This window comes from Ambystoma mexicanum, chromosome 7q (genome assembly GCF_040938575.1).
Source record: "Ambystoma mexicanum isolate Mex_15411 chromosome 7q, UKY_AmexF1_1, whole genome shotgun sequence".
Taxonomy (NCBI): domain Eukaryota; kingdom Metazoa; phylum Chordata; class Amphibia; order Caudata; family Ambystomatidae; genus Ambystoma; species Ambystoma mexicanum.
Window position 1 is genome coordinate 290890705 of NC_090941.1, and position 19078 is coordinate 290909782.

At 45.5% G+C, this 19078-nt stretch overlaps 1 protein-coding gene across 2 annotated transcripts in view; it reads left to right on the forward strand.

Moving 5' to 3' along the window:
- OBI1 (ORC ubiquitin ligase 1) overlaps window positions 1-19078 on the forward strand; it is a 292444-nt gene that overhangs the window by 24715 nt on the left and 248651 nt on the right. Inside the window, exon 2 of one of the 2 annotated variants that reach the window (XM_069639353.1) lies at window positions 12716-12851. In XM_069639353.1, the coding sequence (XP_069495454.1) occupies window positions 12716-12851 (136 nt within the window). Of the gene's footprint in view, window positions 1-12715; window positions 12852-19078 lie in introns of those variants that run through there. The other variant, XM_069639354.1, reaches the window with a different exon arrangement.

Genomic DNA, 19078 nt, shown 5'->3' on the forward strand with positions numbered 1-19078 from the left:
TGTGAAAGAATTACTAGAAATGCGCAGTGGCCACCTGAGCGTTGGGGACAGTATGTTACTCCCCTGTTATCCGGAGTAATGCAAGGAGCATATCAGGCGGTGAACCCCAATGGCAACACTCCATATGTGGAGATCAAGGCAGCAGTACTTAGGCCTGGATGAGGAGGCCTACTGTATCCAGTTGAGGGACACCAAGCTAAGGAGTGGAGAAAGCCCCAGGCAGTTATATTACTGCATCAAAGACCTGACGGAGAAATGGATGCAGGCACCTACACCGGCCAACCAGCCACTCCTGGACAAAATAATACTGTAACAGTTCATCGAAGCCTTGCCAGGCCCGATGCAAAGGTGGGTTAGGCAACACCACAGACCTACATTGGCGGAAGCAGTGGACATTGCGTCGGTCTAGCAAAAGCCCGGATATAGCCGCTTTCCCGCAAATGGCACCGCAGGAAGGATGACCTTATCTAGCACAGAACATCCTGTACAAAAGGGCCCAAGAATGACACCCACCAGATGTAGGCAACCCGATGAAGCCATAAGGAAACCAGAAGAAAGGAAATCTGGATATGAGGAGAAATCGTCTCCTATGTCCCCGGGGTTTCGACAACCCCAGTGCTTTGTATGCAGTGAATGGGGTCACATTGCCCGATTCTGCCCCAGAAGGAAGACGACAGAGCCTATGGAAATTGGCTATATGAAACCTCATCCGGAAGAACGCAGGCTGGGCCCCTACATCGTGGATATAATGGTAGATGGACGAACGATTCGGGTGCTGCTGGACCTGCGAAGTAGACAGCCATATCTCCAACCGTGAGTAACAACCCTAATTTATATAAAAATTTTACACCGATAAAGTGTTTACATGGAGACGTAAAATCTTACACGGTGAAGGAGATACAGATAGAAATGAATAACAAAACCACTCAGTTAAAGGCTGCCGTCCTTCCCGCTGTACCCACCCCAGTGGTCCTAGGAACAGATCTACCTCACTTTAATAAAGCCATGAAAGCCCTAGATGAGGAAAGAGGGATGACATCCAATAACAAGGCCACAAAGTTGGGGAACGCCAGAAACTCTCCCGGACATAAAAGACGGAATAGATTAGAGTGGTGCCAAGCCAGTTACATGACTCAGCCCATTGATTGGAAACCCGAAGATCATGAAGACTCCCTGAGGAGGGAAACCCTGACAGATCCCACCCTTCAGGTAGCCCGTGAAAGAGCAGCAAATGAGAAGGACCCAGGAGTAATGAAAGGACCTGGTTTCCTGTTTCGTCATGGGCTTTTGTACTGAAAATACAAGGCGGATGATGGGAACGTAAAGGAACTGGTTTTACCCAAACCACATAGGATGGTTATAGTGCAGCTGGCACACAACCACCCTTTTGGTGGACACATGGCCTCCCTGAAGACACAGCAGAACATCCTGAGACTGTTCTACTGGCCCGGCATATATGGGGAAGTGGGTCAGTTCTGTAAGGGGTGCCCCACTTCCCAGCGGCGTCCTACCAGCGAAGGCCCCTTTGCAGAAGATGCCCCTTATTAATGTCCCCTCCAACGGATAGGCATGGACATCGTTGGACCAATAGAACCTGCATTCCGAGGATACAAGTATCTACTAGTCATCATTGACTATGCTACGTGGTATCCGGAGGCATTCCCCTTGAAGGGAACATCCGCCCGACAATTGTGCGACCAGCTCATCCCCTTCTTCGCAAGAGTGGGGTTACCCTTGGAGGTCATTACTGACCAAGGGACAAATTTCATGTCCACCTTACTTCGGCAGGTGTGCGAGAGACTGCAAATTCATCAGTTACGCACCTCGGTATACCATCACCAGACCGACGGCCTAGTCGAAAGATACAACAAGACGATCAAAAAAATGATACGAAGAGTAACCGGACCGGATGGGAAAAACTGGGAGCGCATATTGCCCTTGGTCTTGATGGTATTACGGTACACCCCACAGTCGTCTACAGGCTTTTCTCCTTTTGAGCTCCTTTTCGGAAGACAACCTCGAACCATATTGGATCTCGTAAAGGAAGAATGGGAGAACTCAGACGAGATCTCATTAACTGAATACACCGAAGAGCTAAAAGAACATCTGACAAAACTCCGTTCAATGGCTGAGACTAATCTAGGGTAAGCCCAATTAAACCAAGAGAAAACCTACAACAAAGGAAGTCGGATGAGAACTTTCTAAATAGGGGACTAAGTACTTATACTCCTACCCACCAGTACTAACAAACTACTGGCCAGATGGAGAGGTCCTTATGAAGATGAAGTTAAGGAGTTCCTCAGCCCTGTGACGTATCGGATCCACCAACCCGACCGAGCAACCCCAGACAAAGTATATCATGTGAACCTGTTAAAGGCATGGACAACGCCCCTATTGGCAGCAACGATGGACACCAGTGAAGATGACTCAGAACAGAATGTGAATCGTGAACGGGTCAAGCTGGACGACGTTCAATGGGGAACCATCTTGACACATTCCATGAAATCGGAGGTTTTGACCAGATTGTCCCCCTATGAAAACGCATTCTCTGTGTTACCAGGAAAAACCGATCCAATCGAACATGAGATCAAAACCGAACCAGGACAGACTGTCAGACTAAGGCCTTATCATATTCCAGAAGCAAAAAGACTAGTTATCAAAAACGAGGTGGAAGACATGCTCTGCATGGAGATAATAGAACCCTCAGCCAGCTCATGGTCCTCCCCGATAGTACTGGTACCAAAGCCGGACGGTACGATTAGGTTTTGTATGGACTACGACAGTTGAATTCGATTTTCAGTTACAAAGCATATCCCATGCCACGGATGGACGAGCTGTTGGAGAGGCTCGGGTCTGCCAACTTCCTAAGTACTCCGGACCTAAGCAAAGGCTATTGGCAAATCCCATTCAAAACCACCGACCGGGAAAAGACTGCCTTTACAACTCCCCAAGGTCTATATCAATTTAAGGTTTTACCGTTTGGTCTACACGGGGCCCCAGCTACCTTCCAAAGACTGATGGATGTTGTACTATGTCCCCATGAGAAGTATGCTGCGGCTTACTTGGACGACATCGTCGTGTACAGCACAACCTGGAATGACCATCTACACCACCTGGAACAGGTGGTGACTGAGTTATATAAGGCGGGCCTACACATCAATCTGAAGAAAACAGTGATGGGGGCACACGAAATGAAATATCTGGGACACCTAGTAGGCGGAGGCACTTTACGACCCCAAATTTCAAAGATCAGAGCCATGCAAGAGATCCCAACGCCAACTACCAAAAAGCAAATCGGAGCCTTTTTGGGTTTCATCGGCTACTACCGAAGATTTATTCCTGATTTCTCCATGGTAGCAGCTTCCTTAACCTATGCTTTGAGAAATAAAGGGTCTCCTGATCTAACCAAAAATACTAAGGCTTTGGAAGCTATCGATGTCCTGAAACAAAGGATCACCTCGAACCCCATACCTCAGTGCCCAGACTTCCGCAGCCATTTCTATCTTCAGACGGACGCTTCGAACCACGGTCAGGGAGCCGTACTTTCACAGGAACATGATGGTGAACTTCAACCGGTCTGTTTCGTAAGCAGGAAACTTGTACCTCACGATGAGGCTTATTCCACTATTGAGAGAGTGTTTGGCCATCAAATGGGCTGTGGAATCACCCAAATATCCTTTAGGTCACTGCTTTACGTTGTATACAGACCATGCACCCCTACAGTGGCTCGCAAGGCATAAGGATACCAACCAGCATGTCCTTCGATGGTTTCTGTCCCTGCAACCGTTCGATTTCCTTACCATACACAAGCCTGCTGGATTCCAAGTGGTGGCCGACTATCTGTCCAGGAACACTCCCATGCCCGATCGGCCAGGTTTTGTGATTGGGAGATGTGAGGAGGAGCAACGCGATGCAAGAGAAGAAAGGGGAATGCAGGGTGAAACCAGTGGGAGCCAACAGCGGATAACGAGACCCGACATGGAAGGGCCAAAACGGAAAAGGAGACACCCCGGGGGCATGGCAGATGGCCGCGAGTAGCAATACCCACACAGACCCGACCGGTCCTCACCTGAGGTCGCCAAAGCCGGCGTCAGGAGTTGCAGCTCATGGTCAGGGCTGAAGACAGCGAGCCAGCGGGAGACGCAGGCAGCCGCAGCGCAAATACACATGTAGCCCGGTGAGCTCCTCTTGTGGCTGGGAAAGGCGCAGAGAGAGAGACGGCTTGCTCGGCGAGGCGGGCCACTCTGCCGGAGTGATGAGGTGGTGGCCGCCGCAGGTAGAAGGAGGCGGGGTGCTGGGGTTCTCCCGGGGTGGGTGGTCTCACGGGACGGACTGGGTTATGAACAGATCCTTCCTGACCAGCGGGAGAACCAGGTAATCCGGAAGCAGACGGCAGCCTTTAAGGAGGCGGGAGATGGCAGGATCAGCAAATAGGAAGCCCGATAGACAGGGACGTTTCCAATTGGTGGGGAAGTATGTCACTCACAGCAAATAAAAGCCCGGGAACTGATCGACTCTGTGTTGTTGTTTTTTCTAGTCCTACGGAGAGGACTAGGAAAGAAGGAACGACTGGTGGGCCTATCCGGACACCACAGGTTTATATCCAGGAAAGGCATGTAAGTACCACATAAGTCAGACAATTTATTAGGAATTTCTTGGTTTGGGACTGTTTGAAAATAAAATTCAATATGGTTCAAACACTGGAACTTGAGGGGGAATGGACTCGTTTGTGTGGTGAACGTAATATGGAGACAGCGAAACATCTTTTGGCACAATGTGAGTCTGCAAACTTTGAGGTAATGAGCGCTCTTGGAGGTGGGCCTTGGGGAGCGCTTAGCTATGGAAGAGATTTGGGCCTTGTATGAGCGGAGAACATGAAGCATGTATTGTCTATTCCACTCTATTAAGGAAGAAGGTGTAACGCTCACCTGATTCCCGTAGAGGCGCCGGTCTTGACTGGGCGTATACCGTATCTTCAAAGGTGATGTGTAACACACGGCTGGCTCTTTGGGCTGGACCTCTGTGCACTGTATGTCTGACTCGAAGGGTAAGATGTATGCAGATAGAAAATATGGGATTAAGGAACTGGGTTATTGAATGTCTCTCTCTTCTTCCCTTTCTCTTCTCCTGTAGAACCCCAAAGGTTAACGCTCTCACCTTAGGTAAGTGAACGCTGTGCTCTCCATCTGCCTCGGGGCAGGGTGCTGTAACCAGTTTCTTCACTGGATAAGGGGAGCAGGCCTCTTGACTTCAGAGGACTGCTGTCCGTCGTTTACTGTAAGAACGGTAAGTTTCGAGTAATTCTAATGTCTTTAAAGTCTTTAGTAATGATGTTTCTTGTTTTGCAGGGTTCCGGCGATGGCGGATGACGGGCTGAAGTGAGTTGAATATGGAGCCCGTGTGATGAATAGAAGCGCCTGGAAGCACGTAAGTAAGCGCTTGTTGCCTGCTTCACGATGCGCTCTAACTGTCTTTTTATTTTGCAGGTACAAGTTCGGAGCGGCTGCAGGATGCCGGAATACCCACTGGGTTAGATGTGGAAAGGAGTAATGGCACGTGAGTATTAAAGTTCCCCAATGTCTTTAAACGCACCTTGTTTTGTCTTTCAGATGCGGGATGCAGCGCCGAAGGCCTCCGGAGCGTGCGAAGAGTTGGTAAGCTTTTGTCTTTCAGATGCCGGAATGCAGTGTGAAGACCTCCGGAGCGCACGAAGAGTAGGTAAGCCTTTGTCTTTCAGATGCCGGAATGCAGCGCGAGGCGTTGGTGACAGCCGATTGACCAGGTAAGTGAAGAGCTGTCACTGAAGACCGTAATGCTAACCTGTTCTTTCTTGTCTTTATAGGTGTTGCTGAAGACTGGATTCAGGATGGAAAGCCTTTTTCCTTAGGCCCAGGATCAGATGCAGAAGACACGATGAGCGTTCTGCTGCAGAGGATGCAGAATAACGCAAAGCAAGATTCATCCATCGGGTATGGTTTAAATAGCCTCCTGTAGTGCTTAGGTGTCTCCTTCCACAGCCACGCCTAGGTAAGAAAAGAGTTCCTGCTTTCCAGAAGAGTTCCAGTGTTCTGAATCTAGGGAGTGGCTCCTGCCCCACCCAACAGGAAAAGTAGTTCCAAACAGAAGAGGATCAGAGGCTCAACTGGCAGGCAAGTAAGCAGCATGGTCTGCTGCAGGTAAGTCCACCCAAGCATTATGAGCCCGGCGCTTCCAGCGCTGGGACTGGGCATATTTATGAGCCTGGTGCCACTGGCGCCAGGACTGGGTCCAAAAGGTCCCAATTGGGACTGGTTGGCACTCGGAACCTGGGTTATGGATCTGCTTCCAAGGGAGTTGGGAAAACCCTGACCTTTTGGAAGCAGAGATCATGACAGAAGGTCTCAACATTTTAAACATTTTATTGTGAGTTTATCTTTGGCTTTGGAAAACAAGTATAGGTTTTTGTAGTGATGCCTTATTTTTTATGTTTTATTGATTTTAATGTAAATTATTCTGTGACTCTGTTTCAGGTGATTACAAAACAATCAATATTATTATTTTGGGATTTGGATTTGTGTAAAGTTTGAAAAAAAAATAAAAAATATCACAATAAAAGAAAAAATAAATAAATCTCCCTTTGAATCATGCTACCTCGATGTCCGACTCCTGCTTCTGGCGCCTTGTCACAGAACCTCAGCAAAAGTAGATTTACCTGCTGTGGGTGAGAAGATAAAAATGTTGGCGATCAGCCCTCTGTCACTTATCACATCAATGACTCTTAAGCGGTCGGGAAGTACAGTGATCGCATAGGGGTATACCAGCACGTGGTTCACTGAGAGATTAATCTGGGCTCTTAAATTGGACCTGCTTGACTGATGGAGATGGCGGAGTAGATACAGCTGCCTCAGGTTAATCTGATGCCTCATGGGTATAGTGTTCAATATATCAGCATTATGCAAATCAAGAATATCTTCTGGAGTGTTTCAGGTGGTGTACCCCTTGGAGTGCTGTGCAGAGCCTGCTGTAGCCTTTTTCTGTTTTTGCTATGGCCTAATTTCTTTGGTTTGTTTCTTCAGCTAATCTTGGAGTTTCTTTATGGGGATTAACCAGGCCTTTGGGTCTTGGATTTGGAGTGTCTTTTGGTAGCTTCTGCGTGCCAGTCAAAGAACATATCCCATTGTCTTTGGAGTTTTTCGATACTGGGGACTCTACATCTCGGGGACTCTACATCTCATCTTGGGTGGACATTCTTATCTAGACCAAATGTACCTTTCTATGGGAATTACGTTCTAAAATCACCTCTTGAAAGATAGTGCCATTGATCTAGAAATGTACAAGTCTTGGGTGATTGATTTGTGCTGATAAAATAAGTTCCCACTCCTGTTTTAACACCTGCTTAAATTTACCTTTTCCCAATCTCACAGGGTTAAGACAAGGATTGGTTTATGAGGAAGTCTGCCATTCTTTTAATGTGCAACTCTTTAGTGCAGAGGCACCGCAAGGCCTGACAACAGCTTGTTACTGCCACTTGGTTATGCACCACGCTTTTACGTTGAGTCACGATCTAGATTCAGATAGTGGTCATGAGCTTGGGTAGGGAAGTTGACTAGGGTACACGCGCCCACACGTGAACATTTGATGAGCTTGTTTTGATCCCATTGCTAGAATAGGAAGAACATAAGTTTAGAAAAGAAAGAGGACCTTATGGAAGCCTCTGCAACAGGGTCACCTAAAATGACTGTCTAGGTCACTGGAACTCCACCAGAGAACAGAAACTAAGGCCATTCAAGAGAAAGAAATTAGTCTTCACCAAAGATGCGCATGCTGGAGCATTAGCTCTTTGGCTACACAAATGAATCTGGTTTGGAAACTGGATTGGCAAACAGCAAACTTTCACACGGTACAGTTTTCTCTGCTGTCCGTTCTATACAACAACCTATTCCCCATAATAATGCCCTGTGAGACTTGCAGGAAGAAGTACGATGTTGTCCGGTTTGGAACTGTGCATTCAAGAAATGACTTATGAAAACCCCCCTTGTGCTCTTAAACGTAGTGTATGGATGCAAGTGCTTAATACTACTGATAGCCCCTGACCAGATGGGGTTTTTAAAAGCACTCTTCCTCACAAACCCAGAATAACCATTACAAGAGACATGCTATAAAACAATAAAAGCAAATGTTCTTAAATATTTACAGAAAGGCCTGCTCATTCATTAATTGATCAAAGGCTCCACAACCCACAGACACTTCAGCGGGATCCCCATTAAGAGGAAGTGTCGTACGCTGCAGCATTGCTGAAGGGCTCGTCGGCATCCTCTGTGGGGCACCTTCGTCCAAAGTCACCAAAACAGCTGTGGGACTCTTTCCGATGAGGTTGGGTTTTCAAATCTTCACATCACTGCAGGGTGAACAGAGCCTTGGATTCCATGGGGAGGTGACACATGTTCTTCTTGCCTGTTAACCTGCCCCAAAATGCAATACTAAATATTTGCTTTTCAGTACATTTGTGTGAATAGAACAAGTAAATAATAGCGTGGGGGTTGTCTTCTCCCCCTCCCCGCATCCTCCCCCAACGAACGCAATGGATGGCTTTGTGGAACCAGGCAAACCTGGACTGTCAAACCCACGGAGGTGCTTCAATCTAATACTGTGAGGCCTTAACACTCTTTTAGCAACATTAGTTTAAGGTAACTTTACTGATGTGCCTTCCTGGACCTGGTTTTAGCTCCTTCTCATTGAATCTTAATTTTGGAACCTGTATTTAAAGTTGGTTGTTTCGACCTTTAGGGGCACATGTGCCTAAAATGGAAGCGATCACAAAATCTCAGTCATCCCAAGAGGAAATGATTCCTGTGCTCTCTCCATTAATGGAGTCACTGAACCGGAGTGGATGACCCATATCGCTAACGTGCTAGGTCATACTGAAAGCAATGATGTTCTATTTCCTCTTCCGAATACAACATGGACATGCCACGCTTCGATTCTCGACATCACAGTAATGATTGAGCAATTGAACTCATCGCGTGCTGCAGGTCCTGACATCATTTGCAACGCCCTTGTAAAAGCAGCCCCAGGACTGTGGGCACATAGCTCACATTTATTGTAAACTCATATAGGCAACACAGGCTGCATCACCAAAACCTGGTCAGAGAGTCACATATTACCAGTTCATAAAAAAGGCCCACGGAACATGGCAGCTAATTAGCGAATGTTTGCCATGTTCCGTCCAAGAATGTTTGCCCTGATACTACTGTCCGAACTCAATGATTGGATCACGGTTAACAACATACTTCCACCAAATAAAATGGGTTTTATTAAAAAATCTAGTACTACCCATAACCTGCTCATTCTAGTAATATCTGTTGAATACGCCTGGAAGTGCAGAGAAACACCTGTATATGCCGCCTTTATTGATTTCTCCTCGGCATTTGACTTTGTGCTCCGAAGTAGAAATGATTACAGTGGAACATACCGATTTGGTCTACTTCAAATGCTAATATATTCTAAGACTTCAGTTAAGATTAGAATGTATGCAAAAGGCAAACTATCAAACTCCATTCCCACATGTTGTGGCGTCAGGGTGCATAGTCACTGCAACGTTATTTAATTTGTATCTTGCTGACCTTGGCTTAACCTTGACGAATCACAGTTGTGTCCTCTAAAATGGGTTGCCATCTGACCAGTTGGTTAACTTATGCGGACAATCTGATCTTGATTGACTACACTCCTAAAGGGTTGCAAAGCTTAATTCTTGCCATATGAGTATACGGCAAAACCAATTGTCTAACCATTAACATTGATAAGAGCAAGACAAGGACATTTTCTCCCTCCCACATTAAAAATCGTACTACGATCTGTACCTTGAATGGGCACCGGCTAGCCAATGTTGCCTCCTATAATTACTTGGGTATCGGGTACAAAACAGCCTGAGGTGGGATACACATTGGAGTGCAACCAAGGTCAAATGTAATAATAGAGCTGTTGGTATGATCCGCCAATTCATTGGCCAACAAAGTGGGATCTCCAGCGCTCCAGATAATATTTAGAGGTGGGAGTATTTTACTCCCTATTTTTAAACTGTGAGAGTAAATGTGATTGTAAGAGAGTAAAAATGACTTTTCTCCTTTGCAAGAGAGTAAAATGTATGTGATATCCAGCCGACATGTGCAAAAACTGTATGGAAATCATTACTATGCGGCAGCTCTCTGCATTGTGACAGAATACACCTTTCATTATTTCTTGCCGTTTGATCTGTATATATTTAAATGTTGAAATCACAAAAACCTTCCCAATTACATAGTAAAGCAAACATGAATTGTATGGTGTGTTTTGAGGTTCGATAGCAGAATTGTCTTATGTTTAATGAAAGTCCTCATTTCCTGGAGCCATTACTACCTAATGGTATGCCAATGTTATGATACAACAGTGCAGAGAGGCAAGGACTCCATGCTAAAATCTATATATAATCTAAAGGTCAAATGGTTATTTATATAGCGATTTTGGCAAAGCGCTGTACTTGGAACATATTCATCACAATTATCACCAAACCAAAGTCCGTACTCCTTTATCGACCTCGAAAGTATGAAAGGCTGAGTTGGCCTTGCTGGGATTCAAACCTGCAACCTACAGATCATGCACAGATTGCAGCAATCGATGCTGAACCGGCTGAGCTCTCTTATTGGCTAACATCCTTCAGAGGTCGGTTAATAGAGTATCGACTGCGGTATACTAATCACAGTACCTAGATGTTGGACAAACCATTTATGAAGTGCTACATAAAGTTAAATACCTATCTGGATTATCACAGAGACTGGTTTTGCTGAGATTCTGTTTCAATTACCAAAGTAACTTTAATTGGTTTGTTTTTGAACAGTGATTGAACTTCCTGGAGAGTCAGGTCTTGGATGTTTTAATTGTAGTCTTGAAGATTTGAGATTACACCTGTGATTGGGGTAACGACAATCACTCACCCTTGAGCAAAAAGTCTGCTGCAACTGACCATTTATAGTAATGTACCCCATTGACTGCAAGGTTGACTGGATGTAAACTAGACTGTGCATAGTCATCATTTTACAGTGTTTTTATAATTGGAGTGTAAATTAAATTATAAGTGTAAAAATGTTGTGCCTCCTGTCCCTCCGCATGATTATGCATGCAGCACTGGGATCTGCAATTGTATCTGAAAAATACAATTGTGCAATACTGGTTTGCTTTCACTGGAAAAAAAGCATAATTTGTTACACAAGATTAATTCTCAATTGTAACTTAGTTTCCATCTTATTAACTATAAAATCCTTAAATGCTTGGAAAATAAATATGCACAGTTCTTCTGTTTGCTCCATAAGAAGCAACACAGCAGAAGCTGAATGGAAAGAAACCATTCCTTTATCACAGTGTGCAGTTTCTTTTTTTAAAGGCTTCAGAGAAATGCATTCTATTTCAGAGGTGGCTTGCCATTACATCCATGTAGATAAAAATCAAAAGAAGCCTTCTGGTTTCTGTCAAGTAACCTGACCTTTGCACTGCCCTCTGCTCTAAACCTGTGTGTAAATGTACACAGGAAAATAATAAAGCTGTCGTACTTACAAGATTTTCATGCATAAAAATGCCTGGTACGCACCTTATCTGGAGGCCTGGGGATCTCCATTGTGACAGTTCTCTTACTACATCAAACTAAGATTCGTTCCATCTCTTTAAACTAAAGAAATACACTATGTTGGCAAAGTCTTTAGAGGCATTTTGTAAAATTGATAACTGTAAAACAATGGGGACACTGGGTCTGTTGATTTCTAGCATTCCAAATGGAATGAGGGCTGTAGTGTTACAACATCCAATGGCTTAGTGCATACGATTAAGTCATGTTTTAAAATCTAAACTCCAAGCACATGGCAAAGAACAACACTTAGTAAATCTGTCTTCAGGGAGCAACACTGCTGCATTTTGTGAATACATCTCTGAAAGATCATGTAAACCAAAGTACTTAACTGCATACCCAAATAGTGCTATTGCTAGGCAATATATGAGACTAAAATTCAACATCCGCTATGCCTTGATTACACAATGGGTTCGAGTTGGAATTCCACGTAACATATGATCTTGAAACCATTGAACATCTATTAACAACCTGTGAGAGTCTTCATATGTTACGATGTAGTTATTTAAAATCCTATCAAAGTGGTTTAAATTGTGACGACAGCTTTTTAATATGGCCTGCTTTTGACGATGATTGTGATCATAATCTAATTTTTTTTTTTTTTTAATCTAGCTACATTTTATTCTAAGTGCTTAGAGATTTTTAATATACTATCCTAACAAAGTAACTCTCCACAGTCAGCACCTTAAACTAATGAATATCGTGGTGAAATGTATTAGTTTTTTTAGTGTTTTATTTTAGTTTTAGCTTTTAATTGTCATGTTGTACACTGTCTATATTGTTGTCACACTTTATGTATGCCTACATTGTGCTTTGAGAACTAAGCTCTTCTTGAAGTTCCTAAAGTGACGTCTTTTTACTCTATTTTAGACTTAAATCTTGCAGCACAATATCTGTTGTAATAAATGTTGTAACTGTCTTTGTTCTTTTAATGTTGTGTATATACAAAGACATTCAGCTGCATGTATATTAAAAAAATAAATACATAAAATAGAAATGCAGAACTAATAATGGCACACACATGAATATTGTCCTTCACATTCATGTGGCAATGGTAAACCGTTTTTTTCTTTTTCTCAAAAGGTACGCCAGCCAGTCATCTGTGTCAACTACCACGTCTTCTGTTCAGTTTGTATCGAAGTTTGGCTGAGGAACAATAATCAGTGCCCTGCTTGCCGAGTTCCTATTACACTTGAGAATCCCTGTAAAGAGATTATAGGTAAGGGCACAGTATACTATTGCAACTCGAAATAGTTCACACCTTTACGCTTGAGAGGAAATATGATGTCCATATGCACTCTCTAATCAAACTATGCCCATTATGGATTGTCTTTATTCACTTATTTCACTGTTATCAAAAGTGGGATTTGCCAAAAATCATGCCTACTTTGTGTTTGCACTACTATCCAATGATGATGTTGATTTATTCACATCGGGCAAGTTTGTCTTGTTTCCAGTCGCAATGCTTATTTGCTAATGGTTAATACTTTGCATGCCCTTTTGGTGTATATTAAAACAGTGAAGAGCGGGGGGCGCTGTTGCGCACATAGTGAATGCCCGCCTGAAGAGGGAGCTCCGGCCCGAGGAAAAAATCCTTCTTGAATGAATCCTTACAGGGTCTATCTCCAGACACTATATGTGTACAAAATCAGCAACAGGAAGCTTTGAGGAATAGACACTAGAAAGATCGGGTGAATCCGCGGGAGAATCGAGGAGAGATCTCCCCCGAAACTCAGACCTGCAGCCCCATAGCAACTCCCTGGTGAGCCGAGGACAGAGGCTGGAGGAGGGCCGTGTGGGGGAGGGGCGGAGTAGCCACAGCCAAGCATTGGGATCTCATAAGAAAGCAGGCGAACTGCAGGTGGCTGTCCCCCCTGCCCCCGGAGTGATACATCAGCGGTGTGCGGCCCGGCAGAGGAGAATAGCAGACCCACGGGCGGCGAGAGCAGGGAGCGGCCATGACTGTGGCATGCGCGCAACTCCCTGCTCCGAGCTGCGGTCCAAATCGGGCTGGTGCGGATCTGTACGTGGTGCTGTGTACTCGGCAGCGGGGAGACACGAGTGCCTGCCGTCCCAGATTACTGCAGCTGCCTACGCAGGTAAGACCCTCGCGGCTCCATGCTACGCGGAGGGGACATCAATCCGTGAGCTGCAGTGAAAAAGGACTCGGAGCACAGAAGCTCCTACACGCGGGATGAGCCAAGGGGTGACATCAAAGGGACACAGTTAAGTGAAGCGAGACGCGAGGGCTCCTGCCATCACAAATATAAAGGGGAACGTGCCTGGTACTGTAAAAACTGCTATTGTGAAGTAAAGGTGGGAAAGGTGAAGTGGCACGGGCAGCAACTGGGAAATAAAAGGGCAAGAGGACTCCATTACCATAGCCCGAGGAAGCTTAATTAAGGCGGCTGATTACACATTAATATTGGAAGAAACCTAAGCAACCTAACAGTAAACAACCACAATGGGACTGTAAACTGTTAACATACACCATCTGTTTGCTCCAGAACAGTTTATAGGCGCCTTCCCGCTCAAGCACCATGCCGTATTACGAACGGCAGAACGCACAAGGGTGCACTTATTCAGAACTCACACATGTACCAGCTACATTGATACAGTGGTGCAGCAGCGAGTAGGGGGGCGCTGAATATAACGAGGGAAGATCCCAAGAAGACTGGTGGTGCACATTCCATGCAAAGGGCATATCAGTGTGACATACCCCCTCTTCAAAAAGGGAACCTCACCTGATACGAGTACGTGGGAGAACACAGTCCACTCCGCAGTGACTTATCACACTACATGGGCCGCCACGAGAAGGGCACAGGTGGGAAAAAAACAGGCCTGATGGACTCCTTTGCCAGCTCCCAGCCCCTTGGGCTGACCAACGCCGCATCAAATGCGTCGGACAGCCAGGTAGAGGAACCGATAGATCCGAGGGAAGACCGCCTAGCGACGCTTGTGCAAAATGGATTCCTTGCAATCAACATAAAATTGGACAACATAGTGGCGACCATCGGTTCCCTGAAAGCACGGGTTGAAAAAGAAAGTACATGCATTACGGAGGCCGAAAATAGGATAAGCACGAATGAAGATACGATTTTCCAACATAGCCGCGACCTAGCACAGCTCAAATCCGAACTACACAAAACTCAAAACAAGTGCGAAGATTTGGAATCAAAGTCAAGGAGAAACAACATCCAGATAGTTGGAGTCTCGGAGTCGTTCTGTAAATGCCCTATGGAAACACATGTGGAAAACCTTTTGAAAACCCTCCTAGGAGCAGACTCCTTTTTCGGACAACTCCCTTGTTGAGAGAGCCCACTGAACCCTAGCACCACCCCCGAAGCCAGGCGCGCCACCCCGCACTATAATAGCTTGCCTCCTTAACTATAGGGATAGAGATACGATCCTATGACTATCCAGAGAAAAAGGAACACTGCAACACGAGGAAAACTGAATACCTGTATACCCAGACTTTTCAACCACTATCCAAGGACAAAGAAGGTCCTATGAACCAGTGAAGAAGCAGCTCTGAATGCGCAATGTGCCCTACGCCTTAATTTTCCTGGCAAAAATGAGGATACAATATGGGGGCAGAGCTCATTTCTTTAAGAATCCGACTGAGGCTATGGCATATGTCGAGGCCTCATCCCTCTAAACCCCCCCCCCCCATACCCCTGAGACCGAGCAGCAGACCAAGCCCTGGAGCAGAGAGACAAGACTCTGCGGATGGACTAGTTGTGCAATATATCCTTTTCTTTTAGTACTAACTGAATGCACGTTAAAATGGTAGGTCCCGATGAATGCTTATGGATAACTGGGAAGTGAGCCTCTGTTGAGGGCGACCAAGTGGTTGCAACAAGTGACCCTCAGGAAAGTTCCACTGGTTAAGGGGATGCCCACTGGAAGGGTTTTGAGAGTTATGGTGCAGCATTATCGAGTTTGGATATTGCAACAGAGAGTGACACGCTCTGTTAAGCTGTATAGGGGGGAGGTGGGAAGTTGGTTTTTTTTGGACCCAGTTGAAGGGGTCCAATATGTTAAAACTTGTGGTCACACTGCTGCACACAGTACATGCTTGCAGATCATAGAAATGAATGAAGCTATAGCACAACATAGACATGGCAGACACCAGGGCAAAGGTTAATGGGCTGCGGATAAAACTCCTCACATGGAATGTCCGAGGCCTCAACAATCAAGCTAAGTCAAGGAAGGTGGGGACATGTATTACTAGACATCACCCCCAAATTATCATGCTACAAGAAACACATGCGCTCCGGAAGGTAAACAGAGATCCTTCGGAGCTGGAGGCAACAAAGATATTATACTGAATACTCGACTCGGGCAAGAGGAGTCCTCACACTAGTGCACCCCTTCATAGGTTTCCGATTCGAGAAGAATAAAATTGACCCACAAGGGCGGTATGTAATAGTGTGGGGTAATATAGCTGGAAAGGAGATTGTGCTTGTAAATACATATGGTCCCAACATTGATGATCCCGACTTCTACACAAATGTTGTACATGAAATAGACCCTTGGGGGGACGAGCAAATAGTGTGAGGGGTAACTTCAACACCATTCTTGATGTCTCTCTGGATCGCTCGACTACCAAAAACCGAGCTCCTATTAAAGCAGCCGCTACGATATCACACATCCTATCACAAATGTCTATGGTGGACGCCTGGAGGACATTGCACCCACAAACAAGGCAATACTCCTTCTATTCCACTGTACATGACACCGAATCCCGCATAGACTATTGGTTGGTATCCACTACCCTTATGACCAAAATGAACAATTATGAGATACATCCCCGTACCCTATCAGACCATTCCCCAATATCTTTAGAAATGACCTTTAGTGAAGTAAAAACCCTGGTAAGAAGATGGAGAATGCCACCAGAGATTCTCAAGGACCCATCAGTTGCAGACGCTCTGCAGATCGAGGTAGAATTTTTCCTTAAAACCAACAGTGGGTTAGTTGACAAGAGTGCAACCATATGGGAAACCTTTAAGGTTTGGGTAAGAGGGATCTTAATTTCTAAATCCACAGGCCTACTGAAGTCGGTCAATACCTGAATTGGCGGGGATTGAGAAGTGCTTGGGCGAATCGGAATCACTGTATACTGCCACACACGAGGCCAAGATACTAGGGGACATTAATAGTAACGTACAGGAATTCAATAAGCTGGCAAACGGGGAACTTCTGTACATGGCGGCCCCTCTTAGGGCATGCCGATGTGGCGAAGGGAATAGAGCAGGTCGCTCCTTGGCGAACCTATTAAAGGCTGAGCGACACCATGCGCCGATTTCCAACATCGTCGCTAGTGACGGTACCGTGATCACAAGTGAGGAAGGAATCAATAACGAGTTTGCAAATTTATATGCAGAGTTGTACTTGAATCATGACTCGAAATCGACCAGTGAAATGGTAGACTATCTAGAAAATATAACTCTCCCGAAACTTTCAATAGAAAATAAACTAGCATTAGACCAACCCCTGACATTAGAAGAAATCACCAAAGCTATAAAATCATTAGCTGGTGGAAAGGCGACGGGGTCAAACGGGCTGAGAGTGGAGCTATACAAGGAGCTGAACACGGAACTAGCCCCAATACTACTATGGGTGTGGGAGGAGGCGATAGAACTAGGAACCCTGCCGGTGTCTGAGGGAAGCCGAGAACTAGGAACCCTGCCGGTGTCTGAGGGAAGCCGTACTCTTGAAACCTAGTCGATTACCCCATGATATGTCCTCATACAGGCCCCTTTCCTTAATAAATTGCAATGGCAAAATATTTGCTAAAGTGTTAGCCACAAGACCTCTACCAAATATGACAATACTGGTCCACGCAGACCAATGTGGATTCATCCCGATGAGGTCAACAGCACTGAATTTGTGGAGACTATTTTGGGTCATGGCCCAGATTAAACCGGAAGCACAGGCTGTGGTTGTGTCCCTAGATGCCGAAAAGGCATTCGACTCCGTGTCATGGACCTTCCTGTTTGCGGTGCTCGAAATTTGGAATAGGCCCATACTTTTTAAAATGTGTCAAGCTACTATATTCTAACCCAGGGGCCAGGGTACTAACTAACAGTACATTGTCTCACTGGTTTGCACTGGGCAGGGGCACTAGGCAGGGGTGTCCATTCTCCCCAATACTGTTTGCTCTCACCATAGAACCAGTTGCAGCAACCATCAGGGAACATCAGGGTCAGACGTATCAGAATGGCTGGATTGATCCAATCGATATCGTTATATGCTGACGATAACACTGCTGTATATCCGAGAGCCCGACCTACATCTGGGTCCTGCAATGCAAGCCATACATGAATTTGCCGAACACTCGGGCTATAAAAACTAACAATTCTAAATCTGAAATCTTCCCCCTAACCCTAGCTACTAGACGTCCAACTAACACCCAAAGTTTACAATGGTCATCCGAGAAAATAAGACACCTGGGGATAGTCGTGTCCAAAGACAATTCTTCCCTGTATGCAGATAATCATGAGCCGCTACTAAACACAATATCGACCAAGCTCCAGCTATGGGCTAAGCTCCCCATATCGCTGATGGGCCGGGTTGCAGTCCTGAAAATGGTGGTCCTGCCAAAATTAATATACATATTCACTAACATACCGATGTGGCCTGGCAGAAAGTTCCTTGATAAACTTAGATCCCTGGCTGTGGAATTTGTGTGGAATGGGGGGGCGTCCAGAATGAAGTGGGAGAAAATGGTTGAGCCTTATGATAAGGAAGCCATGGTCAGCTCCGGACTTCGAGCTATACTATCTAGCGGCGCAGTCTCAGTTTGCCAGATATTGGTATGACCCCCTTGGATACCACACCACATGTACATATAGAGAAGCACGCTGTAAGACCAACGGATCTAAGATCCATTCTATTTAAAACAAACATAAAGATGAATGCACGTTTGACCCAGTGAGTACAAAGGTGCGTGCTTGGTCCAAAATCTATAAAAGACTCCAATTGGAGATGCCATACTACGCGGACGGTCCCCTCTGGAGCTTTCCCGGCATTGCACCATCATTCGATACAGATATACAAAGAATTTGGGACCCAGATGGGGGAGTTTAGGATGTGGGACATGTACCCAAATGGTAAATTTGTCACCTTGGAGGACTTTAGGACCTTAGTGGGGGGGAACCAGCTGCAGGTGCTGCAGTACCATTGTATGCGGCTGGCCTTCAAGGAGATGGCCACTGTTTCCTGATGATTCCCCCCCCAATGCACAAATGCTTTGTCATTATCCTATCCATCGGGTACTAGTGTCTCCAAACTGTACATAACGCAGGAACACACACCTACTACACTAAATATGATTAACTTCCTGGGAGAAAGACCTGGGATTAACTATAGAGGACAAGAAGTGGTAGAGATACTGTGAATTGACCAAGAAGGTGTCTATTAACTCAGGCCTCCGCCTGA